Source organism: Aspergillus luchuensis, chromosome 2, assembly GCF_016861625.1.
Source record: "Aspergillus luchuensis IFO 4308 DNA, chromosome 2, nearly complete sequence".
Taxonomy (NCBI): Eukaryota; Fungi; Ascomycota; class Eurotiomycetes; order Eurotiales; family Aspergillaceae; genus Aspergillus; species Aspergillus luchuensis.
In genome coordinates this window covers 2,221,811-2,240,250 of record NC_054850.1, presented here as the reverse complement: position 1 = coordinate 2,240,250, position 18,440 = coordinate 2,221,811, and the positions used below count along the sequence as shown (strand labels likewise).

Sequence of the window (18,440 nt, the reverse complement as noted above, 5' to 3'; positions counted from 1 at the left end):
CACACCGTGGAGGAAAAATACAGGCGGCCAGTGAGCCTTGATATAATCCATCGTCCAACAAGTTATGTTGGTCCCACGTCGCCATTTCCTTCAACCTGTCACTCTATTCGATGGTCTCTGCATGTTTCGTTAGATGTTACTCAGGACACTTGTATCTGTACCCTAGATATTTATTCTCCGTTGAAAATGTTGCTTCAAGATCCAATGTCACAATTTCCTTTGTTAGCTATTACACATGTTGTATGGGCTTTGGTATACAATAGCCGTTCTGTCTTTCACTATGGGAAGGCTTAATAGAATGCCTCAATGTATTTATTTGGTTGTATCTGCATTATTTAAAAACCAGCCTTTTTGTTATACAATCACCAGTGAGAATAACGTCATCACCTAAATACTTTTATCTAGATGAAACAAGAGATTATTACCGCGCAGTACCATCATCAACTGTCCTTTCCCCATCCCCAAAGACACCCCGAAACACATTATCATACGACTGCCACATGGCAAAAAAGACAGCATCCGCCAATCTGACCAGCCAAGGGGGGCTGCGTCCATCAGAGCCCGCAGAAATCCTCTGCAAAAGCAAGACCAGAAGTACCGGCGTCATCCATACACCCGCAAACAGCACCTTGCCCACCTTCTGCCGCAGGGTAGTTATACGATAAGGCTGAATCCCAGCAAGATATGTCCTGTACGCAACGGGAAAGTCATGCTCAGCGGCGCCCATGCTGATCAGGTTGAGATAGCGAGCCGAAGGCTGGGCGTAGAATGGGTTCGGGCGGATGAGAGGGCTAAAGCGCGAGACGAAGCCGCATTGTTTCCGGCTCGTGAGAGCTTGGTCTTGTGTAGTAGCTTCCAGTAAGTCCTCGGCAACGGCAGGGGATAGAAGCGTGTGGGCTTTGAAGGGCTTCGTGCTTGGACGCTCAGGGAGAGGGTCTGTGGGGTTGTAGGCCTTCGGGAAGGGGTAGCAGTCGACGACTTTGTCTTCGTATCCGCGTCCTCCGCCCTCTGTTGCGATTATCCGGGCGTAGTCTGTGAGGGTGACCTCGTAGACGACGCCGACGAGGGGCATGCTGGGGTTATAGTCGGGGTCCTTATGGAGGAGGCGCGAGGCCTCCTTCGTTGTAGCGTTCCCGTCTAAAGCATTGTCTTTTTCTTGGGCTGGAGGTTTTCGAAGTCGTGTTGCTGCGAAACAGGGCTCAAGGTATGGTATGCCTGGGAGATCGAAGGTGAGCCATAGATCTGGAACGACGACGTTGATTTGAGAGAGCGGCTTGATGCCTCGCCTTCCCAGGAATGTCTCCGAGCATAGGTTCGAGCCGTAGGCAAGGTATAGAACGGTTTCGTCAGGTGGTGGGTTCCCGTCTCCGATCTCCTCGAAATGATGGGTAGTAACCTTGTCCGCAAGGTCGGCGTCCTTCTCGAGAGACCGATCTGTTGTCGACACTTGCCGCCTTTCGGGGGTTGTTTCAGGCAGAAAATGGCCGGTATCCTGTTGGGAGGGGTGTGTGTGACCGGTCAGAGGGCTGATTTCTCCGAGTCGCTCGTATGTTTCGATCATGCTCGAGCGGCGTGTGCGAGGGATGGAGTGGCCTCCTTCTTCGTCTCGATTGACTGCTGCCATCTTTCTAGATAGGTCAGGCTGGTTCAGTTGGTCAATAAATCTTGTCAAAATAGTTCCTGTCCGTTAGTCAACCAGGGTGACAAAGGTGTGAGCAAATGTATATGTCCATTATAAATAGTGACTCCGTGCTTTGTACCACGGCTGTCATGCAGACACCACGGCTCCCAGCGGAAACGCATAACAAGCATTCCGGTCGTCTTCCCTAACTGGAGCGGAGCCGGAGTAGCCTCGGGACGGATACTCCAGCAGCCGGCTTACCAATATCCACTAATTCCAGGGAATTTGCGTCCATTACCATCCAATATGTTCGACGGTGAACCTGAGAGCTTCCCAAAGACCCGGGGGGATGTGATATTGATATACTTCCCAGTAGAAGTATTGTGCTTGCTAGCGCACTATCGCGCGATATCTAGCTAATCAAGTTAGGGACTGATTGGGGCCCTGCGGAAGCGAAGCGGAGCTTATGCTGGTTGTCCATCGTAGACTCCTTATCGTGAAATGCTTATTTTCACCCAACATTGTCTTGGAAAAGGAGGGCTTTCATCTTCCCTATCTAATAATAGCTGCTAATTGTACGCATATGCTTCTTCTCAAGATTTGCGACGTTACATTAACCGGTTCATTGTGGGATTTGACTTCGTCATTGTGAGCCAGAAGGCAAGGTGCGTACCACACATCAGAGCGTGCACATCATGGGATCAATTTTGCTGGCCTTGATGAATGTTAGCAGGGTCTAAATAGCACTTATATCAAGAATGCATGAAGCTTACTGTCTGTGGCGTATAAAATGAACACATGGATTGAGTGAGATATAGGTCATGTTAATGTATCTGGCTTGCGCTTGCTCGCTTATATTGGAGTAGATACTCCGAGTCAATGGCCCTCTTGACAAGCTTCGCTATTACTGTCAAAGTTTTGAATGCTGAGAACCAATTAGAGCAACTGGAGAATAGGCGTATTTGGAGACGACAATTGAATGAGGCCATTCCGGTCAAGTGAAAATACACCGTCATGTGATAAAACCTCTTACGGTCTTTGAATCCGTAGCTCCCATCAACTGCCACTTCAAGTCTATAACACTCCACAAATCTCGATTGTTAAAACAGAAGGCAAAATGGCTTCTTTGCTTGTTGATGCGTCTCAGGAAGAATCACAATGGGCTTGCATCTCAGAGCTAGCCTCCCAGCTGGCCTCTGTGTTGACTCTTGGAGGTGATACTGAGAATAGTTTCCTAGTTTCGAAGCCTTATTATACTTGTCTTCTGCGTGATCCTCGACTTTATACATTCTCGGAACAGCTGATCCAGGCCCTGCTACATCATGTGCTTAAGGTCGATAACTGCAAGATACACCAACTACTGTCCATCCTGAAACGGCATTCAAAGCGAATACTTCAGGGGCTTGACCGCTCTTCGCTGCGTTGCCTGGCATACTTTTTGCTTAATTCAGACGAGGAAACCAGATTGAAGAATGGACTCTATCTGCTGCTGGTCTGCTGGATACCTATACTTGCATGTCTTAGCTCTCTAATGTTTTCCACAGGATGAACCGCAATACATTAAGGACTCGGGACATATGGTATACCAAGTAGCAAGCCCAAGGATTGGGGACAGATCCCGCTTGCTTCAAGAAAGAATACTGAGCAAACTATACTTACTATATTCCACCGAAGGGCAGGCTACTTGGCTACGGAAAATGGTGAGATAAAGACAATATGTGGTTATACCGATTCTCATGGTGAACAGGCCGGCAAAATGTTTCTGGAGATACTTTCGGAGCCAGAGCATAATCATGCTTCCTTCATTACATCCCAAGAGGTGGACATGTCACGGTATTATATGTTTATATGATGTGAGCGAGATTGATTGTGCTAACACGAAGCATTGACTAGACTCTCGTACATCATACTCAATGGCAACTGTGCCTTGAAACTGATCGCAACAACCATGATTCATGCGCTACATAACTTGGGAGTGAGCGACGAAGTTCTCTGGCCGCCAGACAATAGCACGGATAGAGTCAGGTTCTTTGATACTATGCCGTCATATAAAGATGATCCGCTGCAGCACTTTCAAATCTTATTCGATACGGTTGTCCTATCAGATGCGGCAATGCCATCGAAATCGATAGATTTGAGTACGACGTCCCAGTTTCGACGATGCTTTCTCCTTCACGCAATAGGCATCGACACAACGCTCCTGATTGAAGGAATCGTTCTCGCCATGATCGATGATGGATGCTTGACGTTCATGAGCTATCGACAGGACACAGCGAGAATGTGCCTAGAATACGTTGACGTCTACACTCAGAGCATTTGTTTACCAGCGCGCTCGGTTACGGACAAAACTAAGACATATCGTCTAATTATAGACCTTTCTCAGCATAGACTAATCGTGAAAAGCGGCAAACGCCTATGCTTCGGGGGCCAAACTTTGAGCATATTGTCCGATGAAGATCCTTGTGATTTGCGAATGGCCATCGAGGAGTTCTGCCGGAATGACCGAACCTCTGTAGATACAGATAGTGTATTCCGGAGGTCTTCTTCAATGGTGCTGGAACTGGATACAGGCGATGAAGTCGCAAGGAAATCTTCTGGAATTCCACCCAACAATATACAGGAGCAGGAGGGACCCTGCACAGGTTTCGTCTCGATACAAAAGGCTCGGCAAGTGCTGGAGAAACACCCAGAAGTGCTCGAGGAAGGGAATACTAATGATGAGAACCTGGCACATGTTCTTTCAGAGCGTAAAAGCTCTCAGGATTATCAGCGGGCACATTACGCGGGTGAACCTCCCATGCCAACATCAAACCCATCACTGACCAGAGTACCGGAGAAGCCAAACGGCAGATTTGCACCAAGAGCAGATACTAAAAGAAGAATAACAGGTCGCTTGCGGAGTGGGAATAGAGGAAAAAACCATCTATCTAATACTCAAGAGTCTATGGTCATATATACGCGACATCCCAAACAGAAGGTATATACAGCCAGCTCCAAAGCTGCTGTTGACTGGGACGAGGATCTCCGACCTAGCGATAATGAAGCGAGATCACCTCTCAAAGATACAGACATAACTTCAATTTCATCCCCCATGCCTGGTGAGACGTCTCTTACCGGCAGTCATTTGGCAATTCCGGGCAAAAGGAGAGCAGCCAAAGGAAGGAAACTAGCCACAAAGCGCAAGAATAAATCATCTCGTCCTACAAAAAAGATCGGAAACATTACCAATAAATCGACAGCAGCGTTACCACTTGCAGAAGATGCCGACATGACGAAGCTGATACTTTGTTCCAGCAACAACCGCTCTGAAAGCATTGACGAGGAGAAAAATGGAGCAGGTGCCACGGCCAAATGTGCCGAGCTCTACCCAGATAATGACTTCGTTAGATATGACTCTGCTACACCACAACACGAAGAGAGCCGCACTAGATCGCCTCGAATTCAAGCCTGTAGGAAAAATGAAAGTTTTCTAAGCCACCAGCATCAGCTATCTACAAGTAAAATGGGTGACAACAACCATCAGTTGACTTCTCCAGAGAGCCATCCGACCCCACAAGGACTCCAGGGCAGGGGCCGTGCAGTTGGGAACAAGCTGTCTGCAGCCTTTCAGCAAGGAGACCCTTCATCAGGCACCGGCGGACATAAAGAACACAGCTTAGAGCATATAAAGACCCAAAACAAGCCGAGGAACGAAAACGGACGCGTTTTGTCAGACATATTATATGCTTCCGTGGGAGAGAGTGGTGTACAGGGGAAGTCCGAGCCCACGGAGTCTGTCATAGAAAGATATCCCATTTATGATAAGTTGCCCTTAAGTACACCAAAAGAGCAATTCACGGGTAGGTTTGAGGATGACATTTATGCAGAAGATTCTGTCGTAAGGCACATGAGCAGGAGCAGTTCTTTCAATGTCGACAACGAGGAGCAAAAAAGGGTGTCTCAGTCAGCTGGCTCCGCTGTATCAAGTCCATTGTGTGCAGAGGAGGATTGTTCCGATGCAGAAGTTCCCTATGAAGTTTGCCCTGGAAGCCTCGGGGCCGCGCAGAATATTTGCAGTTCTGACATGCATGAAAACACATCTGAGGGCATAAGAAGCCCGCGGGCTAGGTCAGAGAAGAGAAGGATAGCTGCGCTCAGTTCGGACGACATGCAATATGACCCACCTACAAGGGACCAAGCCTCGGAAAATGCTTTCGAGGAAGAATCCAGGCGGCTTGTTCACAAAAATCACTTGTATCCCACGAAGCGATTGAAAGTCACCCCCAGATCAACCATCGTTGATTCTGATGGAAGCCCCCGCCTTCTGTACCGCATTAAAAGTGGATGCATCGTTGACTGGACCGGCGTGGACGAAACGTATCCACATGTGTCAGGCACGAAATACAGATCCTCCACCAGTGAGCACGTTCGGGAGATCCTGAGAGATGGAAAATTTGGTGCACAAGATGACGATCTATCTGCTTCATGGGAGCGAAACGTAATTCTAGGATCAAAGCATTCCGGGACCTGCACGAACAGAGAGAAGGAAGTACTGACTTTCCAGGATCGTCTAATGGCATGTGCAGGTAAACCTACATCAAGCAAGACCCCGCTTAGAAATCCCGCACGATCAAGTCCTGATGCACATTTGACATTGGGATGCGATAACAAGCCTCATGCGACATGCAACTCCCTACCTCGAGCGACAATAGTTCCAGACCAATTATCGGCGCAGCCAGGTTTGCCCAAGTCGGATAATATCGCAGATGGTGTCCTGGAGCACACCAGCTGGCAATCCTCCCTGCAGGCGCTTCACAAAAGAGCGCAAGGCATGCTTCTTGCGACCAGCGAGGTAGGTGACATACCATGGGCATTCCAATTATTCTTACTGACTTGGCCGCAAGCATATAATACAAGAGATTGAGAGCGAGAAAAAGACCATCAACGAAGTTTTGGAGATGTATCGGCGAGATTGCCACCGGGTGCTGGATCAGCTCTTCGAAGCCCAAGAAGAACGAATAAGACTGTGCCAGCAACAGATGAACTCCATTCGCGAACACCATACCGAAGTATGCCAGGAGTTGATGCAGCGTCTAGAGCGGGACGAGAAGCAGCTTCAGGATCGCATGCAGTTGAGAAAATGAGCTGAAGCTTGGCCTCATCATCTCATCATTTCAGCTTTTGATGCTCCGACTTCAATGACGAGGTTTCCGGTCCGGGCTGATTCGGATCCGGATAGTAAACACTTCAACTGAAGTTTGTCTCATCTTTGCTCGGGCGATGGCTCTGTACTTATTTCTTACAGCCACGGCTAGTCGTATCTGCATGAATTCGTATTCTGCAACACTCAAGGGGCGTAATCCAGATCCAGAGAGACATTAGTGCCAACGTAGCCTCCGTGCCAGGATGATCCGAAACTATATACAAAGTTTCCGCCCCCATTCCAGGTCGTAATGGCAGCTCCAGGGGCGTCATCTATTGCTAAGGCTGGCTGACCATCCAACGCCGGACCATGCCCCGGGCATGTGGTACGGGATAGCGGATGACGGACTACGGAGTATCCATTCATGCTGCTCCGAGCAGGAAGAGAAGGAGTGAGAGACGAATGGCAAAGTAAGCCAATGGCAGGCGATACCGCGGGCGAGGCGCTTTTTTGGACCTCGCCCCATTCGTCCGCTCACCGGAAAATCACGTGTCGATTACCCAATGAGGCAGGAATGACTCGACACTGCCAAAGAAATAGTACTTTTTTTTCTGGCTTTTGCTTTTTGAGAGACTCTGCAAGGAGACAATTCCAGTGATTCTTCTCTCATACATCTTTCCTATATATTCGTTGTGATTCCACCCGGTTGCAATCTCGAAAAATTCAAGATATCAATCAAATCTACTACTGTTCTATTGAACTCTCATCGATCCACTGAACCGATCTTCCCATCTGACTTACTCATCCATACCTCCCGTCGGGCATACTATCTACCTATCTAAGCTGCGACTTTATCGCCTCTCCTTCTCTCATCTGCCCCTCCGTCTGTCCACTTGCTACCCCGCCGCACCACCATGTCGGTACGTTTTTGCTTTTTCCAGCATTCTCAACCTTCTCAATGGCAATATTAATACTCATGCTACCTCCAGTTCTTCATTGAAAACCCTAATGTCGGGGACAGATGCTCCCTCGAGGATTCCAGAAGTAAGTGCGCCCGTGACTCACCTCTTGCAAATTTCCGTTCCTCGTTAACCCTCGGTCTCTCTGTTTCTCTACAGTCCGTGGATACAACCCTCTCACACCCCCCAACCTCCTTCAACATGAAATCGCCATGACGGAGAAGTCCCGGCAAACGGTCATGGAAGGTCGTGAGGAGGCTATTGCTGTCGTCCAAGGAACAGACACCGACCGTCGCCGTTTGCTGGTTGTCATCGGCCCTTGCTCCATCCACGACCCTGAAATGGCCCTCGAATACTGCGATCGCCTCATGAAGATGAAGGAGAAGTACAAGGATGAGCTGCTGATTGTCATGCGCTCCTACCTCGAGAAGCCCCGTACCACCGTCGGCTGGAAGGGTCTCATCAACGACCCCGACATTGACAACAGCTTCAAGATCAACAAGGGCCTGCGCACCTCCCGTCAACTCTTCGTCGACCTGACCAACAAGGGTATGCCCATCGCCAGTGAGATGTTGGATACCATCTCCCCCCAGTTCCTGGCCGACTGTCTCTCCGTCGGCGCCGTTGGTGCTCGCACCACCGAGTCCCAGGTCCACCGTGAGCTGGCTTCGGGTCTGTCCTTCCCCGTTGGTTTCAAGAACGGCACCGACGGCTCCCTGGACGTCGCTGTCGATGCTATCGGCTCTGTCAAGCACCCCCACCACTTCCTGTCCGTCACCAAGCCCGGTGTCGCTGCGATCGTCGGCACCGTGGGCAACCCCGACTGCTTCGTCATTCTCCGTGGTGGCAAGAAGGGCCCCAACTTCGATGCTCAGAGCATCGCCGAGGCCAAGGCCAAGCTGATCGCCAAGGGCATGCCTCCCCGCCTTATGGTCGACTGCAGCCACGGCAACTCTCAGAAGGACCACAAGAATCAGCCTAAGGTGGCTGCTGTTCTGGCCGAGCAGATTGCTGCTGGAGAGACCGCCATCATGGGTGTCATGATTGAGAGCAACATCAACGAGGGTATGATCCACCCCCATTCCCTACACTTTGTACATTACCGTCCAACTAACATCACCACAACAGGCAACCAGAAGGTCCCTCCCGAGGGCAAGGCCGGCCTCAAGTACGGTGTCAGTATCACCGACGCCTGCATCCACTGGGAAGATACGGAACTTGTTCTGGAGAACCTGGCACAGGCTGTGCGCACCCGCCGGGAGAAGCTTGCTGTCAATGGCAACGGCAACTCCCAATAAATCAGTCACCAGTTGGGACATGTCTCTTTTCTTCTCTTTCCTCTTTCTGCATTGCTGTTAAAACTTGTTCCTATATGGGGTTCAACACGTTATGCTCAGCCATACCATTATTGTTCTCTCGACGCATGGGTTGATTAAACGGATCGGATTTATTTCTTCTAGCGGTTGTTGATTCATTTGTTCATGCTTCTTGGATGAGATGAGAAAAAGTGATGTCTATTTCATGTTCTATTCTACTTCTTTCGGATTGTAGTACACGTTTTCCTTCAAAAGATTTCGGTGAAATCTCGTGGCTCATATGTTATGTACGGATAGTATTGTGGGACTTAATATACTATAGGACAGATATTAGGCTTATGTCATTGGATTACCTGAGGATAATTTGACAGAAGGTCTCAAGCATTGAAACTGCCGTTCATGGCCCCTGGCCTGCGTGCCTTAGAGACATATACACTGTAATGATGATGATCGTAGGATACGTAACGTGGGAGGACTATATCAGCTTGCGAGAGCATCAAGTAACCCAATCAATTGACTTGTACAGTATACCCGAAAACCAATCAATTGAAACCTCGCTGATGAATTGCGCTGTTTCAGGGATCTTGCTTTCCCCTGTTTTGTTGTTGAGGGTAAGATGATGTAGATGGTATGCTCGGGTGAGATAGTGACTACTCTAAGGAGGCCAGCCAAGATTTTGCGCAACAATGTCACGGGACTATGTCCACTTCCTATACTCGACGGGCTGGTGTCACTTTGTAAAAGGAAATAGCTGGGTATAATTCTTATGTAAAAAGACGCAGGAAACTGGTGCTGTCACATAGCCAAGCCCATGGGGAGCTTCTTAGCCTGATACGGAAGTTTGCATGGATCAGAAAGGCCCCGGGCTACGAGGTTCATTAATAGCAAATATTGACAAGAGCATCGGGAATCCTCCCTAGAGTACATAAATTGATAGTACATGCAAGCTATATTGGCATCAATGCATCGAATGAAACCTCCTATAGGAAGGCTTCTGGTATCACTAAACGAGAGATAAGGAAACCATTATGAACAAAGATGAGTAACATCTAAATCTGATCGCGTGGAAATCGCAGCGCGTAAAAATTGACCGTCTCACCCCGAGGGTGTGAGACTATCAGGCGTACATGGCCATCTATGACATCAAAGGCATAGCATCGTAGATCATGGCGGGGAAAAGCAACTCATACAACAAGGGGGTGATTAGAAAGTAATACATATATATAGGCAGTGATAGTGATCGATCGATTGTGATATTGTGGAATCATCCACTTCGGCGCTTGTGATGCAGCCTCAGACGGACTCATCGGCCGCGTTGTTTTCGGAATTGCGGTGCTCCAGTTCTCCCTGGAGTTCCGGAACCATCGTACGTCCCGGAAGCCATGCATCGTGGAGAGGCAGGATCAGGCTTGGGTTGACATACTTCCTCAGCCGCAATCCGAGTTCTTGACCACCGATGCGGATCGGAAAAGAATCGCGGTCGAGGCCGGATGGAGGAGAGAAGGTCGAAGACGGGGACGGGGAGATGTCCCCCCCACCAGGCCGCTCGCGGTCAATGCTCTTTAGAGCGATGAACTTCATAAGAGGCTCGTAGGTCCGTGCAAAGAAATAGCTGAACCATACGGTTGCCATCAGGAGAGGCACAATAAGCAAAGAGCGCGTAATAGCCCGGCGTAAGGCAAGCACGCCGATCATGGCGAGCTGGAAAACCATCAAGCCCATCAGAATTCGACTGCAGATCATCGGCCATGCGCGTCCCGTCGAATGCTGCTGATGATCCATCGCGTACAGAAGCTGGTACTTGTAAATAAATTTGCCGATGGTGAAATAAATCAACCCGAATAGGCATATCAACCATGAGCTAGGGAACACGCTGTATACCACACAGATGATAAGGCTCAGAACCGTCTGCGGAATGGAATACCCGTAACTGAATGTAGGGGGTGTGGATAGCTCAGCATAATCCCGAGGTGTCTTAGCGGCCAGAAAGTTGATGGGATACATGGCAACACTTCCGAACTCTAGGAGGCGGAACGGGAACAATCCTATTCCTTGAAGACATAGGAAGTTAATGTAAAATGGTGCAAAGTTTTCCAGAGTCTTGGCCAAGGCAAAGGCTATGGTCGTAGCATCTTTGAAGGCGTCTCGCAGATTCTCCCAGAACCCGTAGAATGTAGTCGCAGTTCCGAACACCGTGAAGACAAGGAAGAGGTTGAAGAAAGAGAAGAAGAAGGTCTTCGATATGACTGACAGCTCAATGTCACCTCGGGACATCATGCCTTGATGGTTCGAGAGCCCTGTGATCAGGTTAGCGCTGAGATTTAACATGAACAAAACGGTAGGGTATATCATACAGTTATACAAGTAAGGCACAGCGACAGTCAACAGCGAGAGGACCAAGGTCGGCAGACCAGTCTGCACAAGGGACTTGGCAAGTGGGTTCCGAGCAAGAGCGTCGGCTAATTGAGGGAACACCTTGTGGAGAGTCTCGTACTCAAGCAGATAGGCAACGGGAATCAAAAGCACCGACCAGAATACAGTCAGGAAGCCAATGACCACAGTGATGAACCAGGATTGCATCATCCGCCTCGAGCGCGGGAGGTAGGTGTTTTTCCACACGACATCAGCTGGTGCTGGTGCCAGTCTAGCGAGCAGTTGCATGGGGTGAGGATCAAGTATGGCTTGTACAACCATCTGAGACGCGGCAATCGACTCCATCGTGACGAAGGCGACCTCAGTAGGCGGATATTCCTTTTGGCGAGCAACCTGGATCTTCTCGTCGAGACGACGTAGCTTTTCTTCATAGTAATCGATCGCATCGATGTTCTTATAGCGTAGCTTGAAAGGCCCATACCAAATGCGCACTGTTGGCCGCTTGTGTGCATAGTCCGTAACATGATCGCGTCCTCCTTCAGAGAGAAGTTGAATCCGTTCACTCTCCCCATCTGATACAATACTAGAGCCACGCGGCTGCTGGTGCAGCAAGGTCAGCGCGTTTGGACTTGCCTTAACCCGTTTGTAGCCCAGGTGTCTAGTCCAAGCCCGCTCGAGATTTCGCAGAAGTTTCAGTCGCTCGTCGATCAGGTGGTCTAATTCGCGCCAGTCCCGACACAGTGTGACACTCTCGACCTTACCCACTTTGAGGCCTTCCATGAATTCCTTGATCTTCTCCTCGGTCCCCAGATCCGGAGGTATCCCAGACAAGCGAATAGTCCGATCGGTCGTACTGGTCTGGCTTCCAAGGTACTTTTGCCTCGTGCGGATAACCTTATTGGTCTCTTGGATGAGCATGTAGACAGCAAGCCCAGTGAAAATGTATGTAAAAATGACATACATCCACAAGTAGTTCGGATCCGATATGATCTTCTTCTTGTCTTTGTCTCCATCGAATGTCTCGTCATCATCGTCATCCCAACCCGGAACCCCCGATTTACCGGTATTCTTGTAGTGTGTCGGTAGAATGATAACCAAGGCGAAGAAGAATATAGCGGAGAGGAATCGAATGGCGAATTTCAGGAAAGTGAGAAACTATGATAACAACTCCGTGTCAGCCAAGACCAATTCTGATATCCAGCTCGTAGTTGAGGTGAAAGACAGAACTTACAACGAAAGCATCCAAGCCTGCAGACTCCAGCACCTGCTCATCAGTGATCCGATATAGTACAGGTATCCAGCCAAAGAAACTATCGGGTAGTTCGGGCAAGTATGAAGCTGCGCAGCGTTGTCGTCGCCGAGCGGCGTATAGTTCGGTCCATTTCGGTCGTAGAACCTATAAGAGACGCGAGCTGTTAGAGGAATTCCATTCATTCTTGCGTTCCGCAAAGACTTACACAGAAGGAGAAAAAGGCGCTGAGCCCGACGAGTAAACTGATCACTAGTTGTGTGTACAAATCGCGGCCCCTCGTCTGGTCATCCCAACGAGGCTCATGCACGTCAATGGGACTGTCTACCACGACCGCGGCGGTCAGCATGGCTGCCGCGGCGGATTCCGTGAGAGACATGACGCTCCAAAAGCAGATGTTCTGCGCCGGGGATGTAGTGGATGATGTTCAGCTTTGTTAATGCATTCGGAAACGTTTGTGCTCGGGAGGATGCGTAGGTCAAAAACAACTGACGTCAGGGGCCTGGGTCACGCTTTAGATTGTAGACGGACTCGCGACCTGGAGGATGTTGCTTGGACGCGAAAAACAGAGCTGGAGAAGTCAGGCGACACCGATACAAACACTCTACACCGCAATCTTCGCGCTAGGAACGGCAAATTGGACCCGAGTCGGGCATTGTTTGCTAAAACATATGTTGACGAACCCAAACTCAAAAGTACTAGTCTCGTCTCGTTCTAGTTGGCGATGAGTTGTGCACGTGGCTTATTCAGCGACCGTTTTTTATGCCGCTTGCCGCAAACGCAACTACAGACGGCCCGGCGTCATACGATTCAAGGATCAGGCCAGCACAATTAAGATCTTTCTATTCTCTAAGACTCGACAAACATGCACTCCGAACTCATGATCAGGTTGACCAGTGCCAGAGGGAAATGACATGGACAATACATTATCTAGTTCTGTGAATGCCGTGATGCATCATAATACAAGTCAAGCAGACATCCAGCTGACCATGCTTGGGTCGGGGACTATAAAAATATAAGGTTAGCCAAGATTGATCGGCACGACAGAGAATTGAGTAGACAGCAAAGAAAGGTATTCAAGACATACGGAGTCTGCACAGTGTGCGCCATTCTTGTTCGTTAGTTCGGTAAGGCCCTTCCATGGACTTTCCCTCAAAGCCCGTTTGCAACCCTCCAGACGTCGAGTAATCTGTTGGTAAGTCTCTGTCCGTTCTGCCGGCGTCGTCCTGCGAGCAAGGTCGAAGTGCAAAAAGGCGCGGAGGAAGTACCCACGCTGCCAAACCCACTCAGGACCTTGGTGGTAATTTCTGCCTTTGGCAGTTGCAAAGTCGGTCGAGTCCTCCGAGTTATTGTAGTTAGGGCGGTAATTGAGATCCGAAGGGTCAAGGGTTGCCATTCCTACCGGCCCTACCAGAACCTCGTCGGCAAGAGCGAGAGCTGCGAGTGCTTTGGATGAAGTGAACAGGTCTGGAGCGACGGTCATGGCTATTGGGAAATTGGAACGAAGCTGATAATCCTCGTATGGCTTACCAGACCTGTACAGATCCTTGTAAATTCCCCGTCTATTAATGATGTTTGCGTCAATGTCGTACTGGCCATCGTCCTTTGGCTGTAGAGGAACATAGTAACAGCGCTCGAAGTTGGCCCGAATTCTTGACGCCCACTCCTTGAAAGAGATGGATTCCCCATCGCCAATGTCGACTCCATCATGTTTGTAAAGGCCTTGCTCGTGCAGTTCGGCAACCCAGGTCAAGGCGCTGTACACTAGCCCGGTGATCTCAATGGCTGCCCCGTCACGTGGCGTACCAGGTACGCCTTTGTTACCAGCTTTCGCGCTCTCACCCATCTTGTCCTGCCATGTCCCGCAATTGTATTGACTGCCACCGAATATCAGTCCTGTTTCCCAGTCGACTTTGACATCAATCTGAAAACCAGCCTGTGTCATTTGCATGTCAAGGTCAGGTCCCGCGTTGTATTCCCGGAAGGAGAGTCCTTGTGCATGTCGCTGGAAGACCTCCTGAATTATTTCGGATATAGTCGAATTTTGCGAGTAGGCCCTAGGGTCATCATACGGGAACCATACATCATCGTATGGTAGGAAACGCCTGGGAACCTTATGATCTAGAAGCCTCAAACCATCTGGCGCCATTTTGGTATAATCCTGGATGGATTGCAGGAAGAACCAAACAGAATCCCGAGAATTGTAGCGCGGGAGCTTCCCACTGCTCAAAAGATTCGGGATCATGCCATGCTTCAATACACTCGCAAATGCAGTTATATGCTCTTTGGCATCCTCAAAGCGACTTGTGCACAGAAGGAGGCCTCTGAGTGAAATGAACACGTCGCGACCCCAACACCTTGCCCAGTCTACCGCGAAATGTGGTAGGCCAGCTGCAAGACTGGGTACCTTCTTCGTGGGCCACAAAGACGCTGAATTCACATATCCAGTTTGTTGGACACTCACCATACCTAACTGATGAATGAATTCTTGCCCTTTCTGTATGTGCGGTCCCAGAAGTTGAATTCCTCGCTTCCAGGCAGCATTGTAGGCAACCTGAACGATTATTGCAAAGTACCGGGGTAAAAGGAAACTTGGCAGCTGACGGACGGCTTGAAACTTTTCCTGAAGCCATGCAGCTGGCCTGCCAAGGGCAGTGTGTTCGTCCGTGTGGCCCAGCTTTTCCAAGCGAGCCACAATATAGTCCAGAGCCCACTGTCCATTTCGCAGGTGATCACACAGTGGGTGGCCGAGTTCGTTGTATTTAATGATGTTCTCAAGGACGCTCCACCACCCCTGTAGACCGGCATAGACCAAAGGCCCATGGCCGGGGATGTCGTAAACCCCGTCCTGGCCCTTACTTGAGTCTCTCTCCTCTGCTTCGCAGCGGTAAAGCGCGAAGTTCAGATCAACTAAGCTGAGATCAGAGAATGCATGATCCACGCCTTCGGTGATATAATTGTCCAGTCCACTTGCATGTTCAACACTCGGCATGGATGTCTCAAACAAGGCAATAGACCCGGCAACAAAAGAATCCAAAACAGATATGATGGTATCTTTGCCAGACTCCTCGATCTTGGTACCTTCAAACGTTTTAACTTGGCTCGGCAGGCCTCGTAGATAGGATTTGTCTGCTTGTATCCGCTCCTTAGTAGTTTGGCTTGCATCAACTTCTAAGAGCCACGTCCCGATATGCTTGACATGAGTACCGACAAGATGTGTGGGCGCCAGAACCGATTTTCCGTCTTGACCAGGAAAGGCTGTATGTGCAATCAAGAAAACACCCTTCCGTGTTCTAGGATGCACCCTGTGCACTGTGATATACTCGCCGTCATGATGGATGTGCGTTTCATCATACCCTTCAACACCCATTCTAGTATGAAGGTCATTGAGTAGTTTTTTGATGCCTCCTATTCCTCCCTCAAGAGAGTTTAGCCCAGTCTCGGGGGCCTCTGAAAATTCAGAAAAGTATAGCCGATGTTCATGAACGAGATCGACAAGCCGGGGATATACTTCATCGTAACCGATGACGCTGCCAATGGCCGAGGCACACATGGCCACCAGAGCGCCATTTGGTAAAGTATCTTTTGCGGTTCTCTTCTGCGCAGGCATCTCGTTGTCATGGGTGCAATCCATGAATAAGGCCTGAACTGGTGTAGGTCGGATATGAGCAACTTTCTCTTTGCTGGAGTCAAGACCAGAAGAAGCAATCGCATGACTACTACCTGAAGAAGGCAAGTCAAGATCGAAACTACCAATCGGACGTCCGCCATGACGGTGAACAAGACGGCTCAGTTCCCCTGTACTCCAGGCCTGCATGGCTTCACGGATAAGCGCATTTATGCCGAGACGTTTGACAAATATATAGTCAGCTTCCTCCGAGCCAGTGAATAGTTCCGCAAAAACGGTCAGATTGGGTCGAACTTTGCGTGCCTCATCTAGCAGGTACTCGGCAACCACTAATGGTGTCGAATGGCAATTGTCAATGCGAAAACCTGAGAAATATTTGGCCATAAGACGAGTGTAGTCTGTCATGAAATCCCAGAGGAAAGGATTGTCGTCACGACAACTGCCATATCTCAGCTTCACGCAATCGCCCCAGACGATTACTTCACGTCGCAGATAAGCCCTAGAGTCGGGCCCCGCATTGTCCCTCAGAGCATCAGCGTTCCATATCCAGCCGTTATTCACCAGAGCCAGCGCCTCTTTCTTGTGCTTCTTGGTAACATCGTTCAGAGGCAGCCTCGTGAAGTACGTTTCAATTAAAGGGCTTTGTGCCGTGACGGCGCCGAGCTTGGGACCATGGTCGTCAATCCTTAGATACTTTATCCGGTTGAAGACTTGATTCATAATCTCCGAGACGTCTCCATCGTACTCCTCATAGAATGGAAGATTGACCTCGTCAAGTATTTTGGACAGACTCTCCTCGACTGCATTAGTGTCAGATGTCGGAGGATCGTGCGGACCAAAAAGGGCTGTCAGTATAGCTGCCCCAAATTGCAAATCAACAGCTCTGCTAAACCGCCCCAAGACCTGCTTCGAGGTGGGTATAGCGTGTTCTCGAATAAAAGTTGCTTGTTGTTTCAAAGTCCAGTTCTTGTAGTCTGAAAGGTTGAGTTGCGCCCAATTCTTGTCTGTTAGATCAAGGTCTTTGGATGTTTTCCATTGATTGAGTATTCTCTGTGTGTCGGCCTTCACATCAATGGCATAGAACTCCCATAGTCGTATTCCAGAAATGACTTTGTCCCGCATAGCATTCATGACTTTCATCAATTCGTCCACAGTTTGGAACTCGGTGGGCAGCCCAAGAGTGGAGAGCTCTTGGCCGAATTTCAGCAGTGCAGTGTCCAGCTCCAGCGCTGCCGCAAGCCATGGGGCAGTTTCGACACTGTAACCAGCTTCTGGGTGTTCCTCCAGCCATTTGCTGTTATGGGCAGTGTGGTTCCAGACAACGTCCGTAAGCGACAAAAGCCCATATTCATCCTCCATCTTAGAAACAAGACGCGCAACATCGCCTTCACCATTGGGGAACACGGCGTCATCAAATTGAAGCTGATCAAAGATGCTATAAGGTGAGTTCGAAGCTCCGCGCTTCATCAGGGGCGTGAAATGAACCATATTGTAATTACGTTGGCTAATGCCGTTGAGGTGCTTCTCCCAGTCCTTGGGATACTGTCCCATGAACTTTGAAATCACAGAGTATATAGAAAGAGCATTAAGTGGAAGATCTTGACCGCGAAGAGTCAACTTGGGTGAGACATCGATATAGTGGGTTGGAGTCCTCGTTGGCTCTGGGGTGGGTGTTGATAGGACAGAGAACTCAGGAAGCGGGGAGAAGGTCACATAGAAGGCGAAGGAACCCGCAGAGGTGATGGGGACATCAATCTGAATGTTCTTGTTGAAATCTGGGGATAGGCTAGATTTATGGAAAATGTCAAAGGTTGATAAACTTGTAACCATTCATTTCTCTTACCTAAAGCTCCGAAAAGCAGACCGATTGAAAGATTCACCCTTCTCGGGGATGTTGACCCATAAAGCACCCTCTCTACAGATTGAGCTGCTGCCTTCAATGACAAAGCGAAGCAAATATGGCGGGTCCGTGGGAGAAGGGAGGTAGAGGTATCCTCCAGGAACATCGGGCGATCCATCATCCTTCAGAGGCAGCAGATAAACCTGCTGTGGAGAGGACATTGTGAACTCGAATAATACTATCTGTCACAAGTAGAGGAGCTTCGGAAAGAGCTTCGATGAGAGTTCGTGACAATGGCGAGTCTAGCGGCGCTACTCGGGTGAATTGCCGGG

At 49.4% G+C, this 18,440-nt stretch overlaps 5 protein-coding genes across 5 annotated transcripts; 2 read left to right on the top strand and 3 right to left on the bottom strand.

Annotated features, from left to right (window-relative positions):
• Positions 1-421: 421 nt before the first annotated feature.
• Positions 422-1,624, bottom strand: AKAW2_20716S (uncharacterized protein; the record flags this gene model as incomplete). Its single annotated transcript, XM_041685460.1, has 1 exon — positions 422-1,624. One exon carries the CDS (start codon positions 1,622-1,624, stop codon positions 422-424), a length of 1,203 nt encoding a protein of 400 aa, XP_041539542.1.
• Positions 1,625-2,738: 1,114 nt separating this feature from the next.
• AKAW2_20715A (uncharacterized protein) lies at positions 2,739-6,744 on the top strand (the record flags this gene model as incomplete). Its single annotated transcript, XM_041685459.1, has 5 exons — positions 2,739-3,113; positions 3,166-3,321; positions 3,369-3,454; positions 3,515-6,452; positions 6,505-6,744. The coding sequence occupies 5 exons, from the start codon at positions 2,739-2,741 to the stop codon at positions 6,742-6,744; spliced, it is 3,795 nt and encodes a 1,264-aa protein (XP_041539541.1).
• Positions 6,745-7,657: 913 nt separating this feature from the next.
• Positions 7,658-9,000, top strand: AMT16 (3-deoxy-7-phosphoheptulonate synthase; the record flags this gene model as incomplete). Its single annotated transcript, XM_041685458.1, has 4 exons — positions 7,658-7,663; positions 7,733-7,787; positions 7,862-8,767; positions 8,831-9,000. 4 exons carry the CDS (start codon positions 7,658-7,660, stop codon positions 8,998-9,000), a joined length of 1,137 nt encoding a protein of 378 aa, XP_041539540.1.
• A 1,311-nt stretch (positions 9,001-10,311) lies between these two features.
• AKAW2_20713S (putative DUF221 domain protein) lies at positions 10,312-13,019 on the bottom strand (the record flags this gene model as incomplete). Its single annotated transcript, XM_041685456.1, has 4 exons — positions 10,312-11,315; positions 11,373-12,546; positions 12,623-12,787; positions 12,849-13,019. 4 exons carry the CDS (start codon positions 13,017-13,019, stop codon positions 10,312-10,314), a joined length of 2,514 nt encoding a protein of 837 aa, XP_041539539.1.
• A 551-nt stretch (positions 13,020-13,570) lies between these two features.
• AKAW2_20712S (putative glycogen debranching enzyme Gdb1) lies at positions 13,571-18,329 on the bottom strand (the record flags this gene model as incomplete). Its single annotated transcript, XM_041685455.1, has 3 exons — positions 13,571-13,645; positions 13,728-18,054; positions 18,112-18,329. 3 exons carry the CDS (start codon positions 18,327-18,329, stop codon positions 13,571-13,573), a joined length of 4,620 nt encoding a protein of 1,539 aa, XP_041539538.1.
• Positions 18,330-18,440: the final 111 nt, after the last annotated feature.